At 38.7% G+C, this 24,627-nt stretch overlaps 1 protein-coding gene across 1 annotated transcript in view; it reads right to left on the reverse strand.

The window, feature by feature from the left end:
- The window catches only part of LOC126191361 (N-alpha-acetyltransferase 35, NatC auxiliary subunit), a 130,739-nt gene that overhangs the window by 60,880 nt on the left and 45,232 nt on the right, over positions 1-24,627 (reverse strand). The window contains exons 3-5 of the mRNA XM_049932210.1: positions 12,571-12,719; positions 6,032-6,255; positions 5,685-5,847 (exon numbers count right to left, since the gene is read on the reverse strand). Of these exons, the coding sequence (XP_049788167.1) occupies positions 5,685-5,847; positions 6,032-6,255; positions 12,571-12,719 (536 nt within the window). The remainder of the gene's footprint in view (positions 1-5,684; positions 5,848-6,031; positions 6,256-12,570; positions 12,720-24,627) is intronic.

A 24,627-nucleotide genomic window follows, 5' to 3' on the forward strand; every position in this document is an offset into this window, starting at 1 on the left:
CAATCTCCATTCCATGAAAAGTATATAAAAAGGAGGGGGGAGAAAGAGGGAGAAACAGGCGGCAGGGTGGGGAGGGGGGGGGGGGGGAGGAGGGCAGGATTGTATTATCTGCAACCTACCTAATGATACAGTTTGGTTTATACATTTTTCATATGGGAGGTTAACTTACCTCAGTATAAACAGTCTACCTCATATTTTACCCTTACTGAAATTTGAGAAAGATGCATAAATGTACTGTAGGACTGTCATCATGCAGAATCTGTCACCTTCACTGATAATCTGTCCACATGCTTTCCATTCTTTTTTTGAGGTCATCACTCTTCTGACGGGTTTGATGTGGCCCGCCATGAATTCCTCTCCTGTGCCAACCTCTTCATCTCGAGGTAGCACTAGCAACCTACATCCTCAATTATTTGCTGGATGTATTCCAACCTCTGTCTTCCTCTACAGCTCCCTCTAGCACCAAAGAAGTCATTCCCTCATGTCTAACAGATGTCCTATCATCTTGTCCCTTCTCCTTTTCAGTGTTTTCAACATATTCCTTTCCTCTCCGATCTGCACAGAACCTCCTCATTCCTTACCTTATCGGTCCACCTAATTTTCAACATTCATTAGTAGCACCACATCTCAAATGCTTCAATTCTCTTCTATTCCAGTTTTCCCACAGTCCATGTTTCACCAACAAACAATGCTGTGCTCCAAATTTACATTCTCAGAAATTTCTCCCTCAAATTAAGACCTGTGTTCGATACTAGTAGACTTCTCTTGGCCAGCAATTTCCTTTTTGCAAGTGCTAGTCTAGTTTGATGTCCTCCTTGCTCCATCCGTCATTGGTTATTTTGCTGTCTAGTTAGTAGAATTCCTTAACTTCATCTACTTCGTGACCATCAATGCTGATATTAAGTTTCTCTGTGTCCTCATTTCTGCTACTTCTCATTACTTTCATCTTTCCTCAATTTATTCTCAATCCATATTCTGTACTCATTAGATTGATCATTCTATTTAGCCTATCATGTAATTCTTCTTCACTTTCATTCAGGAAAGCAATGTCATCAGCAATTTTTATCACTGACATCCTTTCACCTTGAATTTTAATTCCACTCCTGAACCTTTCTTTTATTTCCATCATTGCATCTTCGATGTACAGATTGAACAGTAGGGGGGAAAGACAACATCCCTGTTTTACAACCTTTTTAATCTGGGCACTTAGTTCTTGGTTGTCCACCCTTATTATTCCCTCTTGGTTCTTGTACATACAGTATATTATCCATCTCTCTCTCTCTCTCTCTCTCTCTCTCTCTCTCTCTCTCTCTCTCTCCAGCTTACCTCTATTTTTCTCAGAATTTCGAACGTCTTGCACCATTTTACATTGTCGAACGCTTCTTCCAGGTTGACAAATCCTATGAGCATGTCCTGAAATTTCTTTAGTCTTTCTTCCATTATCAACTGCAAAGTCAAAATTGCCTCTCGGGTGCCATTACCTTTTCTAAAGCCAAACTGATTGTCATTTAGTACATTAATTTTCTTTTCCATTCTTCAAGCCTTTTTAGCAACTGGGATGCATGAGCTGTTAAGCTGATTGTGCGATAATTCTTACACTTGTCAGCTCTTGCAGTCTTTGGAATTGTGTGGATGATATTTTTCTGAAAGTCAGAGGGTGTCACCAGACTCATACATTCTCCACACCAACGTGAAGAGTCATTTTGTTGCTACTTCCCCCAATGATTTTAGAAATTCTGATGGAATGTTACCTACTCCTGCCTTATTTGATCTTAAGTCCTCCAAAGCTCTCTTAAATTCTGATTCTAACATTGGATCCCGTATCTCTTCTAAATCGACTCCTGTTTCTTCTTCTATCACATCAGACAAATCATAACCCCAATAAAGGACTTCAGTGTACTCTTCCCACCCACCTGCCCTCTTCTCTGCATGTAACAGGGGAATTCCTGTTGCATTCTTTATGCTAACATCCTTGCTTTTAATGTTACCGAAAGTTGTTTTGACTTTCCTATATGGTGAGTCAGGCCTTCTGACAATCATTTCTTTTTTTATTTCTTCACATTTTTCATGCAGCCATTTCGTCTTAGCTTCCCTACACTTACTATTTATTTCATTCCTCAGCGACATGTATTTATGTATTCCTGAATTTCCGTGAACATTTTTGAACTTCCTTCATCGATCAACTGAAGTATTTCTTCTGTTACCCATGGTTTCTTCGCAATTACCTTCTTTGTATGTATGTTTTCCTTTCCAAATTCTGTGACTGCCCCTTTTAGAGATGTCCATCCCTCTCATAGAACTTCAAGCCTGTCTCGTCATCCCTTAATACTTCTGTATCCCATTTCTTTGCACACTGATTCTTCCTTACTAATGATCTGAGTCTACATCTGCTCCTGGGTACACCTTACAATCCAGTATCTGATTTTGAAATCTCTGTCTGACCATTATGTAATCTACCTGAAATCTTCCCGTGTCACTCGGACTTTTCCAAGTATACCGCCTCCCCATGTGATTCTTGAACATAGTATTCACTATTACTACTGAAATTTATTACAGAACTCAGTCTTTCGCCTGTCTCATTCCTTGTCCCAAGCCCGTATTCTCCTGTAACCTTTCCTTCTACACCTTCCCCTACAACTGCATTCCAATCCCCCATGACTATTAGACTTTCATCTCCCTTTATGTAGTGTATAATCCTTTGGATACTCTTGTACATTTTCTCGGGCTCTTTATCTTCAGCTTGGGATGTCGGCATGTATACCTGAACTATCATTGTTGGTGTTAGTTTGCTGTTCATTCTGATAAGAATAACTCTGTCACTGAACTGTTCACTGTAACACACTTTTTGTACTACCTTCCTACTCATAACGAATCCTACTCCCATTATACCATTTTCTGCTGCTGTTGATATTACTCTATACTCATCTGACCAGAAATCCTTGTCTTTTTTCCATTTCACTTCACTGACCCTTTCTGTATCCAGACTCAGCCTTTGCATTTCCCTTTCCAGATTTTCTAGCTTCCCTACCACATTCAAGCTTCTGACATTCCATGTCCCGACTCATACAATATTATCCTTTCATTGATTATTGAATCTTTTTCTCATGGTCACCTCCCCCTTGCCAGTCCCCTCCTGGAGATCCGAATAGGGGACTATTCTAGAATCTTTTGCCAACGGAGAGATCATCATGACACTTTTTCAATTACAGGCCATATGTTCTGTGGATACATATTATGTGTCTTTAATGCAGTGGTTTTCATTGCCTTCTGCATTCTCATACCATTGATCATTGCTGATTCTTCCACCTTCAGGGGCAGTTTCCCACCCCAAGGACTAGAGAGTGCCCTGAACCTCTGTCCACTCCTCCGCCCTCTTTGACAATGCTGTTGGCATAATGAGGTTGACTTCTTATGCCGGAAGTCTTTGGCTACAAATGCTGATTAGTAATCAAAATTTAAGCAGCGGACAGTTTTGAACCAAGGACTGAGGACATTTTGATTACTAATCAAAGATGCTACCACTAGACGGGGCCTGTGTATATGAAGCCAATGGTGTCCATTCTGTAGGACTGGCACAGATCTTTGTCTTATGGCCCACCAGTGAAGTTCCTCCCATGGCGGGATTCTTGGAGTGGAGGTGGGAAGGGTATCTGTCTAAAACTGAAAACCCAACACAATGGAACCATGGAATGGTTCGACTCAAAAGGAACCAGCACATGCATTAAGACATTTATGCCACTAGGATGAAAGACAATCAATTCCTGTTTCACAGAAATTAGTTGGCCACTGCAAAAATCCACAACCGCACCCACTCTTGCACTTCCTCGTCCGAGTCAAACCAATGGCCACACATCTCTTTCTTCAGGTCACTGAAGATGTGAAAATCATACAGTGAACAACCCAGGCTGTACAGAGGATGTTGCCAGAATTTCCCAACCAAACTGCTAAAGTACAGCTTCTCTCTGATAGGCAGTGTGAGAGCAAGTAGTATTTGGTAAGGAAGATATGGGATGTCTCCACTGTTGTCTTTGCCCTTTGCCCTCAGGCTTGAAATGGTTGGACCATTTAAGGCCACGCTAATCTCCTCCAACTGCAGGGGCCCTCTGCTCATTGAATTCCTTGAGCATGGAATCAAAACCAATGCACAATGCTAAGAAGACACTTTGCAGAAACTGTCATGTGCCATAAGTCAAAACATCCAGCAATATTGTCAGACAGAACCATCCTGTTGCATGATAAGGATCGTCCCCACACTGCCAATAAGATGAAGGCTATGCTTCAGCTTGGGAAACACTAAAAGCTTCTCTATGCAGCTCTGATCCCTCACCATACGATTTTCACACCTTTGGCAAGCTGAAAAAAAGAGGGGTGGGTGTCAGTTTTGGTGAGACACAGAAGTGAAAGAGTGGATGCGGTTGTGGATCAATCAGTGGCTGACCATATTCTACATAACAGGAACCAATGGTTTTGTCTCCCAGTGGAATAAATGTCTTAATGGGTGTGGTGATTACTTCTGAATGGAACCATTCCATGGTCCCATTGTGGCAGTTATTTGGTTTTCATTTGATTGCCCCTCACATACAACTTTCCTAGACCTATTTTTTTTCCTTCTCTCTTCTCCACCAGGAGTACCAAGTCTATCCCTCCCTCCCTCTTTCCATAATCAATAGTTTCCATTGTGAAAACCCTTCTCTTCTACATATATTAAAACCTGATTCCTCAGTACTGACTGAGGTGTATCAACACACAAATAGCTTCTAGACAAACTAAATAATGTTAAATTCCTATTTACTTGATTACTACTGGGAAGAAACAATGTTTTTTGTGTATTCTGATTTATCTGAAGTCCACATGTATGTGTAAATTAAAACTATGTGAATATACATGAACTAAAGTACCATAAGAATTGGTTAGAGACAAGTTTATCTGGTTTTGTGCCATACTTAGAGAGTTTCAAGTGAGATTACATGAGTTGCATAGCATAGAACTACAAGTCAATGTAATTAAAGAATTACAATCAATATTGAGTTAGTTTGCTTTTACTACTCTTACAATAATTCTGTAGTTTATCAGTTTGAAATTGCACACTGAGATTATTGTGGTGTTCCCTATAAAGAGACATTAATATGAAGTCATTGTATCTGAGGCCACAAATATATGTCAAATTAATATGAGAAGTTTCCAGAATGAGATTTTCACTCTGCAGCGGAGTGTGCACTGATATGAAACTTCCTGGCATATTAAAACTGTGTCCCAGAGCGAGACTCAAACTCAGGACCTTTGCCTTTCGTGGGCAAGTGCTCTACCACTTGCTCGCGAAAGGCAAAGGTCCCGAGTTCGAGTCTCGGTCCAGCACACAGTTTTAATCTGCCAGGAAGTTTAATATGAGAAGTGTTATATTCATTTTTTAAATTGGATATTGTGTTGTACTCTTGATTTCCAGTGACTGCTACAGAGTATGGAAAACCAAGTCTGAGCTTTTCAAGACTGGTGGTCATGAAGAAGTAAATGGGGAGTGCATTCATATCCTGAAAAAATGGTTCATGAACAAATTAAACATTCACAACCAATGGGAACACCACAGACATAAGTACTGAGGAGCCTTTGTGAGAATTTATTATAGAATTCCTGTTCTTATATAATTATGAATTACTTCTATATAATGCAATACCCATTCCACTTACCTCAGATGAAGAACTTATATCAGGAACTTTACCACGTATCCGTCTCTGTATGTCTTCCTCAACCTCCTTCAGCATGCCTACAGCTCTCTGTTCTGTAACATCTGGTATGAGACGGTATCCATATACCATTGGCTGGAAATCTTCTTCTTCAAAAACCTGAGCCCTAGAAAGAGTTTCCCAATATACTGTGGAAACAGTGATAAAAAGGCAGAGATAAAGTAATAGATCTGCATTTTAGAAAGGATACTTGATATATGAATGTGTACTTCACATTTTTTACAACTTTGTCTTTTGTTTCCAAAACATGTACCATGCCACGTAGTTCAATATTGAAAACTATTACATACCTGTTAACAAAATCTTTTATGACATCAACTATTTTAAACACACATATGCTGAAAGCTTTAATTGGACGATCTTCAATTTGATGTGGCTTATGCAAGTACAAATTTGTGAATACAGTTTGAGCTAGAGAATGCCCCTCAAGCCAAGAAACCAAACAAGCGAAGGTAGAATCAATTATTCCAATCTGTTCTGCTATGCTTAGATCTTGAACTTTTAAGACTCCACCCTGTAAATAAAATTATACACTTATGAAACTAAAAAGGTAGCTTACAGCAAACATTTGCTAATTTGGCAGTAAGTGCACAGCTTAACAAGGGATCAAAATAACTGTCAATTTCCAACAGTTATCTTAACTATCAGACCAAAAAGTTTTGAGACTGATTTAATAAAATATAAAGAAAAGTTAAGATGGTCGTTTTAATGCTTTTCATGCTACACAGTCTACCACCAACATGACTACAACACACAGAATGTTCATGCAACCACGTGAAACTGTCAGGAAAATCAATCTTTGGGGTGACATTCAACTCACACATTACATTCACACTTTTTTCAGTCCTGACAAACTGTCTTGGACCCATTCTGCACTGTTTTCATTTTGTGGTAGGTTTGTACTGATAATACTAAGTCTCATCACCCATGATGTCCAAAGTTTTTCATTTCAATAAACTCACAGAAGAGTTGTCCTGTAGACGGTGGCAGCCAGCCAAGGAATATTTTAGGGAATTAGTTTCAAAAATTTGTTTCAAAGGCCCTGGGAAATCCTTACAAGTTTTCTCCCAGAGCTACTTTCACTGTGCCTACGTGACACAAGTTGCCTCTCTTTAAGAATCAAGGTTATTCTGTCCAGTTAAAGCTGCTGAAAATAGACACATCGAGCCCTATGCTGAAATTGCTAGTGAATTCATGCCTTTGGTTTTAGCCAATAGCATGCATGGGATACAGGTCACTTGTGTGAACACTGAAGGATTCACAGTGCAGAACACCAAACAGAGAGTCCATTAATCACATGATCTAAGGTGGCAGAAACCAAGGTAGGGGAGGAAAAATAAATAATAATAATAAAAAAAAGCAGTCCACCCAAGAGCACGGGGAAAACGGACAAACACAGAGGTAAAAGCAATGTCCGGGCACAAGGAAGAGGAAAGAATGGGGAGGGGGCTACGGCAAGAGCAGGGGCGCCCCATACACGCTATGCATGTTTGGGCACCAGCACCGCTACTGACTCTTTCCGATCCCCAAGCCATACCATGATCACAACACAATGGGGACAACACCAGGGAAAAAGACACAAGAAAAGGGGAAAATGTATGGGAAAAGGGGAGGGAGAAACCAGCTACTACGGAGGCAAGGCCAATGCTAACTGAGAAACTCCACTTCCCAAGGGAAATGCAAGGACTTAAACCTGGGAGGACAAACCACTTTCATGAAATAAAACAAGGACAGACATACCCATGCAAGGGTCATCCACTAACACCCTGGACAAAGAAGGTGGGAGGGCGACTTATTGTGGAGGGGGCAAAAAAAAACAAAAAAAAAAAAAAACAAAAAAAAAAAACTATGTGTCAAACTGTTATGGCCAATAAGAAGACAGCAGAAGATGGTAGATTCCTGCAAGGAGAGACAGAGAGAAGAGTACCACATGATGAGAGTTTCCTTGACTGTACGCAGTTTATTAGACAAGGGGGTAGTTGCCCTAGAGTCAGTCCACAACTGAGCAGAAAGGGATTTGACGTAAGGCCACAAATCCGCCTCTGGACATGTCATGAGGAATGGAGCATTGGTGGCCACCATCCATCTCCATCCATCCATCCACACCCCCCCCCCCCCCCCCCACCACCCTCCCCTCCCCAGCCAGACAATCAGATCAGCAAGTTAATTACCTGGGATACCTACATAGTCAGGAGCCAAAAGGAAATCAACAAACAGCAGCACCACCACCAAGATCGGCAAGAAGGTCAGGGATGGCAGAGACCAATGGGTGACAAGGGAAACATCGAGTGATGGCCTGAAGGCCACTCATTGAGTCGATACATAATAAAACTCGGGTGAGGAAGGATCATTGAATATAGCAGAGGGCCTGATTGATGGCCATCAATTCTGCAGGAAACACCCCCTAAATGGCAGGTAAGATATCATGTTCTGTGCCAACAGAAGATATGAAGGTATATCCCATGTGACCAGCAGATTTAGAGCCATTGGTGTATGAAACAATGGCATCCTGAAAATACCATAAGAATGTTCGGAAAAAACAACCCAACATCTTTGGAGCGATGGTGGCCTTCGGACCCCAGTAGAGATCCACCCAAAGGGGGTGTTCGGGAGAGAATGTGGGGAAGAGGACAAAGAGAGGAGACGGAAATCACAGAGGAGAGAAGCGAGGCAGAGCACAACTGGTAAACTGACCTAAGGGTGGGCAATAGGCAGGCGATGGCTTGAGGCCACAAAAAGAATAGAATAGGAGAGATGAGCAGGGGAAGAGCGGCAAGTGATGGCATAGGAAACCAGGAGCTGAGACTACCGAACCAAAATGGGATGGATCTAACATCAACCAGAAGACTATTAACAGGTCTAGTGCAAAAGGCACTGATAGCTAAATGGATCCCACAATAATGAAACAGGTTCAAGAGGAGCAGCATGGAAGGGGCAGTTGATCCATAAACTTGACAACCATAGTCCAGACGAGACAGAACTAATGCCCAGTACAGGCAGAGAGGGGTTGATGACCCACAACTCAAGAGGTGTGGGCAAGGAAGTGAAAGACATTGAGTTTACAAAAACATTCAACCTTCAGACGATGGATATAGGACAACCAAGAAAGCTTGTTGTCAAAAAGAAGACCTAAGACATGGAACTGGGGGACCATGGTCAGGTGGTGGGTGTTGAGGTAGAGCACTTGATCAGGATGGACCACTGTGACAGAACTGTGCTACCCTCGACTTAAGGGGAGAGAAATGAAAACCTTGCTAGAGTGTCCAGACAGAAGCATGCTGGATGGCACCATGGAGCTGTCATTCTGCAGGGACCACCAAGTGGCAGCTAGTCCAGATACAAAAATCATCCACACGCAGACCAGGAGTGGCAAACAGTCCAATAAATGTTACAAGTCCATTAATATTGATGAGAAAAAGAAGGACTGTGACATGCCATTCTCTTGGGCCTGTGGAGAGCAGAGAACGGTGCCAACCTGAACTCTAAATGACCTGTGGGACAGGAAATGGCAAATAAAAATAGGGAGGCATGCCTGAAGACTCCACTCATAGACCGTAAAGAGGATATGATGACACTGAGGTGTCACATAGGCCTCACGAAAGATCGAAGAGAACTGCAATTTCCAACTGAATCAGATGATCGATAAGGCTGTCCTCCCCAAAAGCCACACTGGTATGGAGACAAAATGGCCCAAGATTCAAGGACCCAACTGAGCTGATGAGCCACCATCCATTCAAGTAACTTGCAGGAGAGACTGGACAAGCTGAATGACCGACAACTATCAAGGGACAATGGATCCTTCCTGGGCTTTAGGACTGGAAACACAATACTCTCTCTCCACTGTGAGGGGAAAAATGTCGGATCCAAATACGATTCGACACCTAGAAAATATACTGACATTGTGAAGTATTGAGGTGTTGAAGCAATTGATTATGAATGGAATCAGGACCAGGGGCTGAATCATGGTAAGAAGAGAGGGCCAGAAGAAGCTCCCATTCAGTAAAAATTTTATTGTAGGATTCCACTTGACAAGGGGTAAAACATAAGTGGGAAGCTTCAGCACACTGTTTCGAGAGGTAGTAGGCAGCTGGATAGGTGGCCGAAGCCGATGCTGTTGCAAAATGGGTCACGAAGTGTTGCAGAAGAACTGATGGATCTGTACAAAAGTCACCAAGAGGAGCAAGGCCCAGAATGGAAGACAGCACAACTAATGCTATATCTGAACAGTATGGGTTTGTTTTTCCTGCTTATCCACATTAACTAACTTACTTTTTTTTCCCTAGCTGACATTAATCACACCAACTAGAAATTTTGTCTAAGTCATTTTGCATCCTCCTAGTCACTTAACTTCGACATCTTACCATACACCACAGCATCAGATTGCTGACCACCCTTTCTGTCGTATCATTTACGTATATTGAGTACAACAGCAGTCCTATCACACTTCCCTGGGGCACTCCTGACACCATGAACAACTTGTTCAGTTCCTTTAATTTTCAACTGAAGCCCAGAAATATTCATAACACAGTGCAGTGCAGCAAGACTTAAGTTGTAGAAATCACACATGGCTGCAACAGTCTCAAAGTTCCTTTTATCCCACCTATGATTTCCCCTAAATCCCTCAAATGAATGCAACATTGCCATAACAGCTCACAGTCAGCTCCATCCTTCTTTTTTGCACAACTAAGCTAAAGTTTAGTCTCTAAAGAAATTGTGTTATAGGACATTAAACTTCAACCATTGTTAATTTTTTCTTCTTCTTCTTCTTTCGATTTCGGCCATCTTTGGACCACGTTCAACAATTCACTTGCCCGGCTTTTTGATCTTTTTTTCTCTCTTCCCAATATTTCCTCATCATTTTCGAGTGGTTCCTCCTCCGCTCTTCCGACCATTTCCTGTTATTATTCTTTAGTTTCATTTCTTCTGGAAAACACTTAATTTCGTTCACTATTTGTCTAAACTTTTCCCTGTCCCTGATTGACTCACGGGTGACATTAAAATAGGCCAAATCCTTTTTCACCATCTGTATCCATTTATTGTTGGTTTTTTCGTTCCTGTTACTATGTTCAAACACTTTTCTTGTTAGTCTGTTTCCATCCATCCTCGACAGGTGACCATAAAACGTTAGTCTGCGTTTACGCATTGCCTCACTCACTTTCTCAATAGTTTTGTATATTTCCTTATTACTCTTTAGCTTGTACTCTTCTCCAATCTTTCTCGGTCCTAATATTTTTCTCAAAATTTTCCTTTCTTTCTTTTCCATGTTTTCTATTTCCCCCTTTTTGTTAAGAGTTAGGCACTCCGATGCATACAGGCATTCTGGTCTAATGACAGTTTTATAATGTCTTAATTTAGCTTGAATCAAAATGTTTTTTTTTGTTATATATGTCTTTGGTTTTTTGAAAAGCAAATTCCATTTTCCTTGCTCTCGCCTGGTTTGCACTCTTGTCTAAACCATTCACTTGAATTATTTCACCTAAATACTTAAATTTTTCTACTCTCTTAATATTGCCGTATTTAGTAATAAGATTTTTCTTGTTATTTCTATGATTAGACATATACACGGTTTTTTCAAATGAAATCTGCAGTCCAGCTCTGGCCGAAACTTCTTGTAGTTTCTCCAAGTAGTTCTGAGCTATTTCTTCGTTTTCTGTAATTATTGCCAGATCGTCTGCAAAAGCTAAACAGTCCACTTCTATTTTTTCTTTTTTTGTTCCAATTCTGATGTCATTCTTGGTGCCTTTGAGTTCTTCTTTCCATATTCTCAATATCTTTTCCAGTACGCAGTTGAAGAGGATTGGGGATAAACCATCACCTTGTCTAACACCTGTTTTAATTTCGAACTTCCTTGAAATTTCACCCATAAATTTAACTTTGGCCTTACTGTTTGTTAGCGTCTGTTTGATAATTTGAATTGTTTTCTTATCGACCCCAAATTCTTCCAATACTTTCAGTAATGTTTCTCTATCTACCGAGTCGTATGCTTTTTTGAAATCTACAAATACTATTGCAAATCTCTGGCCTCTTGAGATTCTGTAACGAATTAGTGTTTTCAGGTTAAATATTTGTTCAACACAGGATCTACCTTGTCTAAAACCTGCTTGATATTCACCTATTTTTTTATCCAGAACTGGCTCCACGATTTGAAGTAATTTCCTTGACAAAATTTTGTATCCTACTGGTAGTAGCGAGATCCCTCTATAATTATTAACATTCATCTTATCCCCCTTTTTGTGTAGTGGGTGTATTTTTTATTTATTCTAAGTTTAAAATTATTTTGTACTTGCAGAAAACATATCTACATGACTAAGACTGTGATTCTAGCATCATTAGAGTTCTTCCACATCGTATGTTGTTCCAAAGCATCACTGACTACTATGAAATTTCCAAAATCTCACCCCCTCTGCAATCATAGTACCCATTTTCTGCCCCCTATCCAGCAATAAATGCTTATGTGTAATACACATCCAACACTCATGGTTTTTAAAAAACAAACCAGAACAATCATTTTACTTCAGTTAATTGCAATGTCTTTCCTTAGTGTTGACTGTCAACAGCCATCATGTATTAACAACATACCATGGCATTCACTGTAGGAAGCAAGTGTTACAACAAGAGAATATATATAGTTACTTTAACAACATAACCATGCAAGCTACTGTCAGTAACACTGTTTTACCTTCAGTGATATGACAGTGTTTCAACAAACAAAACAAATAAAAAATTGTTAGCTGTATGCGGTGTACAGTGTGGCTATTTAAGATACTGTTATATCTTACTACATGAGGAAAATTAATAACAGATAAACATAAATAAATAATGTTTCTACCTTTACAGCCTGGTCAAAATTTAGCGCTGTTTTGTTTCCTCTATTGCATAACATGCCAGCATCCATTTTGGGATCCATCATTTCAATTGCCGACATTGCTTCAAATAAACCAAACAGTTCATCGTGCAGAAGTTCACCCAACTCTAGGCCTGTTTAAAAGAAATAATATCAGTATCCTATCACAGAAAATAAAAAAATAGTATCTTCCCAATAACATTGAATATAAATATTACACAGCTGTAACAGTATGAAAAGGAAAATTCAATTAAAAATGCAGATGACAAGATTGACCAGAGTCTATATTCAGCGAGCACTACTCTCAGTGGCAATCGTGGTAGCAGAAAGACATAACTATAAATCACAGCACTTCTAGCTTTCAGAATAAGTTTCTTCTACAGGCAGGAAAGAGGAATTGGTTACACATATTAGAGAGAGAGCTGAAAGCAGAATCAATATCGTAATTAAAGAATGATCAATAGAAGCCAAGGAGAAAAAAATGTACATTAGGGAGAAGAGGGAGCAATATGACAGCAGAGTCAATTCTTCCTACTTCTAAATGTTTGAAAAGAAGACCTGACATTACACTGTATTCTCTAGACCTTGAATACTTCAATACATTACTCTGTCTGCCATATAAACCTCTCAAATCAAGTACACAAATAAACCTCTCAAATCAAGTACACAAATGTATCTTTCCCCGTAGCAACCAAAGGGCACTTCCCTTGCCATTCTAAATTCTAAACCATCACCTCATATCGCTTGATATTCTCAGAATATCATTCTTCCCCAAGGTTCCAACCCCCTGCAAACATGCTTGCTGTAAAATGTGCCCCGTGAAACCATCAACTGCCACATACTCAAGCCCCATCACTAACAAATTGTATAACACTGAAGAAGACAAGTGAAACTACACACAATATTTAACTGTTGATACTGTTCACTCCACAGCTTTCATTAGGGATCACCAAATTGGCAGAACCCATGAATAGACATATAAGAACTGTCTGCCTTAGAGAGGTTAAGTATCCACCTGCACTACAGCATGATTTAAGCAAGCTGAGTGCATGCTATAGCACATGGGCCATTTGGATCTTCTCAACCAAGACCCAGTATTCAAAACTCCAGAGATGAGAACTTGCTCTCCAATAAATCCTTTCACCCTGATACTTACAGGATGCAACCTCCATTAGCCTACACCCCCCTTCCATTCCTATGTTCATGTTTGTTAGTATTTTATCTTATTTCATTATTTACTTGTTTGTATTCTATCCCCCTCTCACATTTCCATGCACCTTTCCCCCTTTCTTTTCCTTGTTTTCTACTAATTACAGTTAAGTTGCATTATTTGATCCACTTCTTCTCATATTCCATGTTTGGTTCTCATTCCCTCTCTTTGCTCAAATTCACTAATGCACTAATTACAACCTCCTTCCTACTCTCTCTGTTGTCTTTTCCTTTGTCCTATATTCCCTTCCTCCCCATAACAGGCAATTACATCTTCCCTAGGTTTTGAGTAACATCCCCCATCCCTTGCCACCTACCACAATCAATTTTTCTTTCCTCTCTTGAGAAGGAACATTTTTTTTTCCAAAAGCTATGATCAATTTTTATGCAGTTATATAGGCAGTACTGAAACTTGCACCTCTTGAGTGTAAGTACTGACCTGTCTTTTGTGATTTTAATACCACTGTAATTGTATGGAACACACACACAATCACTTAAAAAGTAGTTTGAGTTTATGCTGATATAGGAGGATTTATGAATTGCCCACTGAATTAATTCACAACTTTTAAAGGATATGCTTTCCACCTGTTTTTATGGTATTTCCTAAAATATTGCTGTGAGTGAGAAAACTTGAGAGACAGGAAAGGAAATACATACCAACATACGAATTGCACTGATCAACAAGAAACATGAATATTTCCAATGGACACAATTCCATTAATGCCAATGATCTCCCAAATCCAGTTGGTCAAGTATGAGAAAGTTATTGGCCTGTCACTCAACAATGCACAGAAACAGTGGAAAAATGTCACCAGGATAGGTGAATAAGCGATGTTAACTCTAGCCACTATCACTAGTAAGTTACGAGTGTGATATATTGGGTCACTTCACTGAGTGAAATACGAAAAAATTGGAAATTATAAAATTCCCTATTTTTTGTCTAAGTCATTTTGCATCCTCCTAGTCACTTATAAACCAAATTTCAGCAACTGAATATTAAATTTACAACAATCTTACAAAAAAGAACACCAAATAGAAAAATTAATACAGCATAGGCAAGTCACCGAGAAATTCTGACATGCAATAAGGCTTAACTGACTTTTCTAAACAAACATTTCAGCCTCTGCCTATATTGACCACTCATAATATTTCTCTGCAAAAAAAAAAAAAAAAAAACACACACACACACACACACACACACACACACACACACACACACACAGTAATAATTATAGTATGCTCTTAGATCAAAAGTGTGCAGACATCAAATAAACTGCAACAAAGGTTAGGTTTACTTCTGTAAGCAGTCCTAGGAAACGCTTGGTCCATTTCTTATCTATGTGATACATTTCATTATTGAAGAAACATATGTAATAAAATGGAAAATAGTTTTGCGAAGTATATCAGGCCAGTTTTCAAAGAAAGCTGCAACAGTACTGATAATACGGCATAAAGCATTTGATGCCCTGCATTGACACAATAAACTCTCATTTCTAAAATGTAGGTATGGAAGCATGCCTAAAATTACTGAAATTACTGGCGTGCTGACCATTTTCATACCAGAAACTGACTTTATTTATTTGGACATACAAAACAGCCTAAACACCGACTAAAGCTTCTTGACAGAAAGTAGGATTAAAAACACTTTTTTTCAATCTGGTCTCCACCATCCCCCACATCCAGCTCACTCACACCTATTTATTGCTTAAACTGAATCAACATATAAAACTATAACAAAATTGCATGTAACAATAACAAAAAACAATCAGGAAAATTATTTCATTTTATTATAATAAAAATAATAATGACAAGCACTTATTCAGCACAAATATACCTAAAATTAGAAAAATCTTTAAAGTGCAGCTATGCAAAACCATTTCCAGAATAATACAAACAAAATATTTACAATTTTTAATTTTTAAATGCAATGTGGAAAATCATCTGGCTATTTTTTTCTTTCAAATTCAGTTCATCAAAACCAAATTTGCTTGTGCTTCTTTGAAAAAAAAAATGTTTTTATAAAATGGCATTTTTGCTTATCAACTGGTTTCTGTGCCTCATATATGTCGTCAAACAATGGAGAGTCCAGGATGGAATAACAATAATGTTGTGAAAAGGACAGATTGCTACCCACCACATAGGAGGCGGCACTGAGTTACAGACAGGCATAATGAAAAGACTGCTAAACATTTAAGCTTTAAGGAAAAAAAGAGTCCTCCTCCTTCAGAACTAGAAAACACACAAACCATTCACATAAGAGCAACTAGCACACATGTGGCCTGACTGCAGACTGCAACTACATTTGTGTGTGGAAGGATCTGGAATGGGTGATGGGGGAAATCCTCTCTTGCCCTCCCCCCCCCCACCCCCACCCCTCCCGCACAGCCTCATCACTCTGCACCTAGCAGCCTTGTCCTGATCCCTCTCACAAACAGCCCATCAATTTTCCCCCACCCATGCCCTGCTATCCTTATCCCTACCCCTCCTTGCCGCATGCCTCCTCCTTACTCCCCAAGTCCTACTCACCACAGATTGCTGCTCACATTAGACACAGTTGCAGTCGGGCCACAATGACCAGATACAATGGGCAAGTGTCTGAATTGTGCTTGTTTGAATGTGGGTGTTATATAGGTTAATACTGTCTTTTGTGACAGTGATAACAGTCTTATTAAGATCAAATCCATTTTGCTTTATTTCAAAGGATCTTCAGTGACCACTGGAACAAACATTTAACACTGTTCATAGCCACCAGAATCTGACAAGACCTGGAATGACTCGAGAACCAGAAGATGAGGGCATCACAGCAAGTCGCCTGAAAGTAAAGAAGTGGACAACACAATTAGAGAATGACAAAACAATGGAGATGACATAGCAGAATAATAAGTCAAGAAACCAAGCCCAGATTGAAACCTGAGATGCAGCTAATTCGGAAACAAGACAACAACATTCAGTGAGATCAATACAGTAGTGCAGAGAAATCGCAACTGACTGCAGAGCTGTGACACTGCTGGCTTTAAAGGGCAGCCACTGGCACTGATAGACTGGCACAAAAAGCTTGTCTCTGTAGTCAGCACTGCATTGACAACAGCAGTGCTGTCTAGTAGCTGTCATTGAGTTCTATGCCATTCAGAGGGATTTCAAACTCACCGGTTAGGATTCCAGACTGTTTATAGTAGTAAACGAAAACAAGCGAACTGTTCATGACTAACAGACAAAATTGTAAGAAGAGATATATTGTTAACAGTGACCATGGAATATGCTTTGAAATAAAGGACAATATGTTTGGTCTCAATAAGACTTTTAGTATGCATCATGTGAACTGAAGGTAGAGGGGGGAGAAAGAAAAGGAATTACTGATGTCAGCTACATCAGAACTTTATGTGGAAACAGCAGGGATGAGTGAAATTTGAACTGGACCGGGACTCAAATGTGGGATCTGCTTACTAGACAGTTGCATAAACCACTGTGCCATTTGGACACAACTGTTTATTGCAATTGCACTGACTACCTAGGCACACCAGCCTGCTGACCACACTCCCACTGAGCACCACCTATCCGCAGACCCATCCATGTCCTCCATGTCCACTATTTTCAGATTCCCACAGGTCGAATGTAGTTAAGCATCTACACTGAAGCTGGTGGATTCATAGCCCATCAAGATGAACTCATGCATCCATATAGTTTTATTACAGTCGCAAAAGACGGTATTAACCTACGCAACCTGTAAAGTATGACTATACAAAAAAAAGAGGCTGTAAAACAAAGAACAAAACATGAATGTGCGTGTGCATGTTTTCTATTTCTGAGGGAGGATTTTTTTTTTTGTCCAAAAGCTTAAATGTTCAGCAGTCTTTTCATTGTGTCTTTCTGTGACTCAATGCCTCCTCCACATTTTCTATGCCTTTAATTTTCTCACTTCCTGTTCCACAAATTTTGCGGCATTCTGCAACATTGCTTGGGCCAGACTAATTCCTGCTGAACCACTTTTATTTATTGCTCTTTTAACGACTCATTTACAGCATCCAATTATCCATCAGCAGTCAATATTTTCTCCTTTTCTTCCTCCTTCAGTTTCTTCGGTGCCTTTGCACCATGCCCCATATTTACTTACAGAGAGAGTAACATCAAACAAATGCCAAGCTCTAAACAATGTGAAATGATGTAAATTACATGAACTGTTATCGATGTTAACATTGTTGATGTTACTGTATTTCTACAGTGAAAAGGATTATTTTTGACAATGACATGTATACCTGTCACGGGATTTTAAAGTCTGACATGCAATGAAGCAAAATTTTGAACATTGCTGTTATTCAGCAACCATATATCAGTTTTAACACAGGATTAAAAGTCAACCGGTCACAGATAAACGGTAGGTACAATGGCCTATCATGTTTCAAATGGGCACATTACTACCCATGCCTAACAGGTGGCACAACTCTTATTGTTTTTGTGGCAGCAACTTAAGCCACTGGGCCTATCAGTCTGATGTCATTCTCAGCTGGGCACACATGGCAAAGGATAGAATGTTATATTTTACTTTTGACAGGAGCTTCGCTGCTCCAAATTCTCTTGCTTTTTAGCAATGTAATTTTACAAAAGTAACCTTTGTGCATCATGAAAACTGTCATCTTGTTTTTGGGCATACCTCATTTCCTATGTATTATTTTATAGGATTTAGTAACATTTATTCTGATGAAGATACTCCTAGCAGGTGTCAAAACCTAGGCCAATATACCTACTGTTTGTGGCAACCGATTGGCTGTTTAATCTTATGTTGGAAGCAAAATCTTTTGCAATACTGCGTGAAAATGGCCCAAAGGCCGAAATTGCAATTGTGAAATAAATAACGTCTACTGTCAATGGTGAATATGGTGTCTTTTAAAATATTCTACACGACTATGAGAAGTTAACCTCTGTACTTGCTTGCAACAATTTTTCTTTATCGTGTTGTTCTTGTTTCCACAGTTTTTCCTCCAGCCGCTCTCTTCTTGTCTTTTCAGTACTGCTGTTGTCTGATATGAGCAGTGCGTTCCAACTGAAGAAATTTCTGAGTGATAACTATACAGTGAACTTACTGCTCAAACAAATTCATTACAGCACCTTACAGCCAAACAAGCATCCAATGTTCTATCACACATATTTGCAGTGTCTTCATTCAAGATGTTCCCAAAGAATGACAATCACCTTTCTACATCTGCGTTGATGTGCAAAAGTGCAAGTGCAGCCTTCACAATTTTCGTAGCAGTAGCATATTTCTTTTTTTTCCAGAGGTATATGTCTTTTCAAAAAACTGACTGCAGTAAATATCGACTGGGTTCTTATCCCTACCTAACTTTCTTCCTGTAATGTCAATAGTTCCCATTCATCAACTAGTGCATGTTCATTGTGCTCAACTGGAAAAACGGAAAAACTGCAGCTAATTTCACTAAGTTTTAGTAACATCCTTATTTCATCGCCTTTGCAGGATGCAAACATTGAATGTACCACAACACAAATTTATCCAAAGACGACTTTTCCAAAATATGTGCTCAAGCAGACACACAGTGTTTTCTAGCCTGCATGGGAATATAGGGTCTTTTTTGTGCACTTATCTTCTTGAGATAGTCACTTTCTGTCTGTTTTTCAATGGTCAGTAACATTTATTACAAAATGCTTCCAGACACTATGGAGTAGCCCTAACAATAATTGATTTGTGGGTGTTCTGAAATGGTTTGTGGACTCATTATAGATTAGATGCATTAAAGGATCCCTCCTCTTCTGAAAGAATATTTAACATGTATGAGCATTTGCACAAGCAAACGTAATTTCTACTTTAATGACAAAAATAATCAATTTTTGACAATATAATATAATTAGATAGATAAAAAATCTACTCATCAAGTGACGGCAGAAGAACACACACACTACAGAAGGTAAAACTTGTGCAAGCTTTCAGAGCCAGTGGCTCTGAAAGCTTGTGTAAGTATAGCCTTCTTTTGTATAATTATGACCTTCCTTTGTGTGTGTCTCAATTTGCCACCAGTTGGTGAATAGATTTTTTAAATCTATCCAATAACATTACAATTTCTACTTTGGTAGTTTTGTCACTTAATAGTTTAAAAATATTTTTGTATTTCAAAGAATTCATCAGCTTGATTTGTGCTAGGGTATGAACTGAGGAACATATTTTTCAACAGTTGACCATTATTCTAAAAGTCTCTCTCCAACTGGTTCTGATGTCAGCCATCTACAGGAAACATATTTCATAAACCAATGGCCGAGAAGTTCCATACTCGATTGAGTTTTTTTCAAAATCTTCCCAACAAGATGTTTGGCAATAAAAAAAATTAGAGAGGAACACAATCATGTCCGAAGCACTTTCACCAAAGTCTGATAATCCTTTTTTGAATACATTATGGATGATGTGTATGTTACACATGCCAATATCAATCAACTGTTTTCTTCTTAACAGAATAAGAGAATCATTCATAAGACAATTCACAGTTTTGTTAACACTGGATCCATCACAACCCATCATCAATACCTTCGAACAAGAAAGCTGTGCATTATCCAAGACTTCATTTCATTTGGAGTAAAGATCACCCACAGTGGCTTTACCAATGAAGAAAGTGTCTAGATGTCACATCATACTCATTTATCAAACCAGTATTTAACTAAAGTCTGAAGCTCTTTCTTTGAATCTGCATTCACAGTTCTGTTAAAAGGAAGATAGAAATGTGCTCATCCAATACCATTCACCATTTTTATTTATTTATTTATTTATTTTTCTGGAGTTAAAGCATCACATACTAAATATCTTGCCTTTGTCTTGAAAGTGTGAACTTAGAAGGAACACTTCCAGGAAACATTGCCTCAAAAGGTTTTTTTCACACGCTGGACAGTCACCAAAGTTCTCTCTAATCATTTTGAAATACCACATTAACTATCCTTGAAGCAGCTTGTTTAGCAGAATGAAGCAGAAATGATGGTGTAGCTCCAAAGGATGAAATTACATCATCACTGTTACATCCAGGATTGTCTAAACAGCACATTTTCCCATATTTTAGATGGAAGGAACCCATTTAACCAAAAAAAATATATAAAGACAGCTACATCAGAGAGAGAGAGAGAGAGAGAGAGAGAGAGAGAGAGAGAGAGAGATTTATAAGTGGAGTGTCTATTAAAATCCTACGGTAAAATTTACTGAGTATTTCCAGATCAAATGTTTCATGCTGGTATAGGGCTCCACCCTGCCGACATTCCAGTATAGTTCGCACCCTGTCTAGGGTCATTCCATGTAAAGTCATCCAGGCCATTACACCCACTATCTAGTTGTCAACTGAGATTTTGTGTACTGCTTTTGTACCTAATATTATGAACTTTTGCCAATTTTTATTGCCTTATATACATTCTGTTGGTAGCAATTGCTGAAAGTTTGATGCAATGTGTTACTTCAAATCAAACTGTAAAAATTTGAAAATTGGCTGCAGTTTTTAAACAAAGAATGGTATGCTGACAGTTTTTTCCCTGGATATCCTTTCAGACGTGTAGTTTCTGAAAGTGTGTTAGAATTGTCCAATTAAATTTTTATAAATTAATTTTATTTAATTTTATTGTTAAATTAGAAAAAAATATTTTTGACAATTGACCCCCTCTGGAAAACACTGAAAAAATTAGAAAGTGATCTACAAATAATAAAGTTTTTTCACACAAAAAAATCAGTTTTGAAAAATTAATGGATATATATATATATATATATATATATATATATATATATATATATATATACTGGAGAGAAGTACGATTACTACTCAAGAAACATTAACAACATAAGTACACATAACAATATCCAAACTGAACAAAAATTGCAATATATGAAACAAAATTACACATTATAAAATATAGGGCAACTAGTACATTACAAAGCTTATGAACACTTTCTTACCTCTGCCATAACCAAATTAACTCAATGTAAAAATACATAGCATTTTGTTTATAATATTTATGCATTTGGCAAAAGCTAATATTGTCAATATTGCATAAAAAGCTGGTCCTGCAATCTGCATTCAAGTTGATTTGGAACTACACACGTGACAAGACACTTTGATGTTTAGATAATATTTTTTTGTATGAGAAACACTTTTCTTCCACCAACTTTGAGGACTCTTTGCTCAGAGAATAAGTACAGCCTATTGCTGTGGTGATATCAACTTCACACAGAAGAAGAGAGAAAGAAACATCATTATGAGGCCAACAGAAGGACGGGAATGGTCCATGAGGATGCATGAACCTTACTGTAACATTTCCTTCACAAATCATCTCCTCAACAATTGCTAAATACCAAGAAGAGTCATATGCACATGCAACACAGCAGTTAGGCTGCACAGTGCATTCTGGCATTAGTGGCGGAAGTGCATCTGAGAAATTATGCGCGATAATAAAATCCGTATAGCAGCTCAGCCTTTTTGCTTCAATCTTGGCTGGTAATATTGGTACAATGTGATGCATAGATCGTGTTCGAGGAATTGTTTCTGCACTTGTGAAGCAATGAGAAAGATAATGTCTGACTTGTACCATTTCACCTTTTGAAACAGAGAGAACTGAAATGTCTTGCAGATTCTTGCGACAGAATTCAAATACCTGTGAAGCTGTAAGTATTTATTCTTTATAAACTCTTTGCAAACTTGTTTTTGTGACAAGTCTTTTAACAGTGCCACCAATACCATCACAAGGAGAGCTGCCATGGGTGGTAGTAAAAAAGGACCAGCTGCACTTTATGTTGAAGTCGTATTCATGGTAGCAGATATTTCTGAAATTCTTACTATTTTTGTATTGTGCAGCACAACCATCAGTGAAATATTCTAAATATGCAAGACGAATTTCTGAAAATTCACACTTAACAAAATTCAATACAGTCTTCTGAGTTGGTACACCAAGGCAACATCATATTCTAGGTCATCAGAAACATACAAATACTTTTAGCATGCAACTGTTTGTCCTTTTTGTGATATATATGGACAGTGTGAAGAGTGCAGCTGCCACTGTTCCAATGGTACCCCTGTACTTCAGCTTGAACAACAAAATTGAGATTTTCCTTCTTCATTTTCAGATAATCAGATTGTGATTGAGAAATAAAAGAGTGTGGGGCAATTTTTTCAATATTCTTAGTGTGTCACAGAATTCTGATAGAGGAGTGATTTGAACACAAAGCCATTCTATCGGTTGATACCAGTTGACTGTACTGAACCATCTCATTAGGATCTTGGTCTTCTATTTCGTTTTCTAAGTGGGATTGAAGCAATGAACTGGTGGGGCATTTTTCACAGAGACGAAGCATAGTGTCTCGGTTATTTATATCACAAGTTATTATTTTAATTAGATCTTGGTATGTTTCTTCAATAGAAATGGAATTTAGAGGTAATTTAACATTTTGGTGGTAAATGCACACACATACGGTATGTGTTTCTGATGATCCTGCAAGTATACACTATTTTGTCAAAGAGAAGCAAATTTTTAGAATCCTACTTTGTCTTCAGGATACTTTTTTTTATGGAGAGAATCATCATCATCATCTTGGACAGTTTCCAGTCTTTGGCCGGGTCTGTCTGGAGCATAGGCCTCTCCATCGTCTTCTGTCTTGCCACCATCTCTCCATCTTCACCTTGGTCCGGTCCTCTCCTTTCTTCTGGATGCATTCCTCTACTCCTTTCAGCCGTCTGTCTCTAGGTCTTCCTCTTGGTCTCCTTCCTTCCAGTTTCATCTCGTGTATCCTCCTGGGTACCCTTTTCTCCATTCTCTTAATGTGTCCATACCATCTCAGCCTTGATTTCTCTATTTCCTCCTGTAATGGTTCCACCTTCATTAACTCTCTGAGCCTCTCATTTCTTAACCTGTATATCTTTGTCACTACAATACTGTTTCTCAAGAATTTCATCTCACTAGCTTGTACTTTGCTTTCCTCTCTTCCTTCCATAACCAAGGATTCTGATGCATATGTCAGGACAGAGAAAATACAGTTCAGTTAAATTACTTAAAACAAGACGCTTTTGTTCATAGGTATTTTTGCTGGTATTCACTTTGTCTTTTTTCCTCAGGCATTATTCTTGTGTTTTCGTCATCCAAATAAAAACTCTTTACTTATCATGTGGCAATGTCTTTCCTCTTTTTTGCTTAGCCATCAATAAAATACCCTTCCCCATTAAAAGAGCTCTCGCTTGTCGTACCAAATATACAGAAACCTGAAATTTGGAACTGACTTTCTGTCGAGACCGAGCTGGCAGCACAAGAGTAAGTAACTGAATTTTTTCACGATTATTTGCATATTCAATTTTCTGTTTGATTTTGTCCACGAGTTCATCATGATGTTTTGCCTTTTCTTCCAGTTCTTTTAAATCACTGTCAGGGATAGTGCTTGCATCACCAGCCAGCTCAACTTGATATGTATGAGAAATTTTAGTTTTCAGAGCCCCGGCTGCTGATCCCAATTTTCGTTTGGCCGCTGCATACTGACTATGTCGAGCAATTGAATGCAGCATTGCAGGAGATACTCCTAAGCTAGTACTGAGCACAGATTTTTCAGGAGTCTGCACCTTCACATTACTGTCATTTATATAGTCTGTTTTCTCCCCAGGTATAATCCCAAAGCCTCCCATTTTGAAGGTCTTTTGTCTTTTCTAAACTAATTTCACGCAATCCAGATGAAACAGATCATTTTTGGCACCTGAAGGAATCACAGCAAATTTTCTTATGCAGAGAGAATTTGTGCAGGTACCTGTCTTTGCGTTTAACACACACACACATGAAACACTTAAATCACAATGTGAATGACTGTTGCTTCACCATAATAAAAGT

The sequence above is a fragment of the Schistocerca cancellata genome, chromosome 6, assembly GCF_023864275.1.
Source record: "Schistocerca cancellata isolate TAMUIC-IGC-003103 chromosome 6, iqSchCanc2.1, whole genome shotgun sequence".
NCBI lineage: Eukaryota > Metazoa > Arthropoda > Insecta > Orthoptera > Acrididae > Schistocerca > Schistocerca cancellata.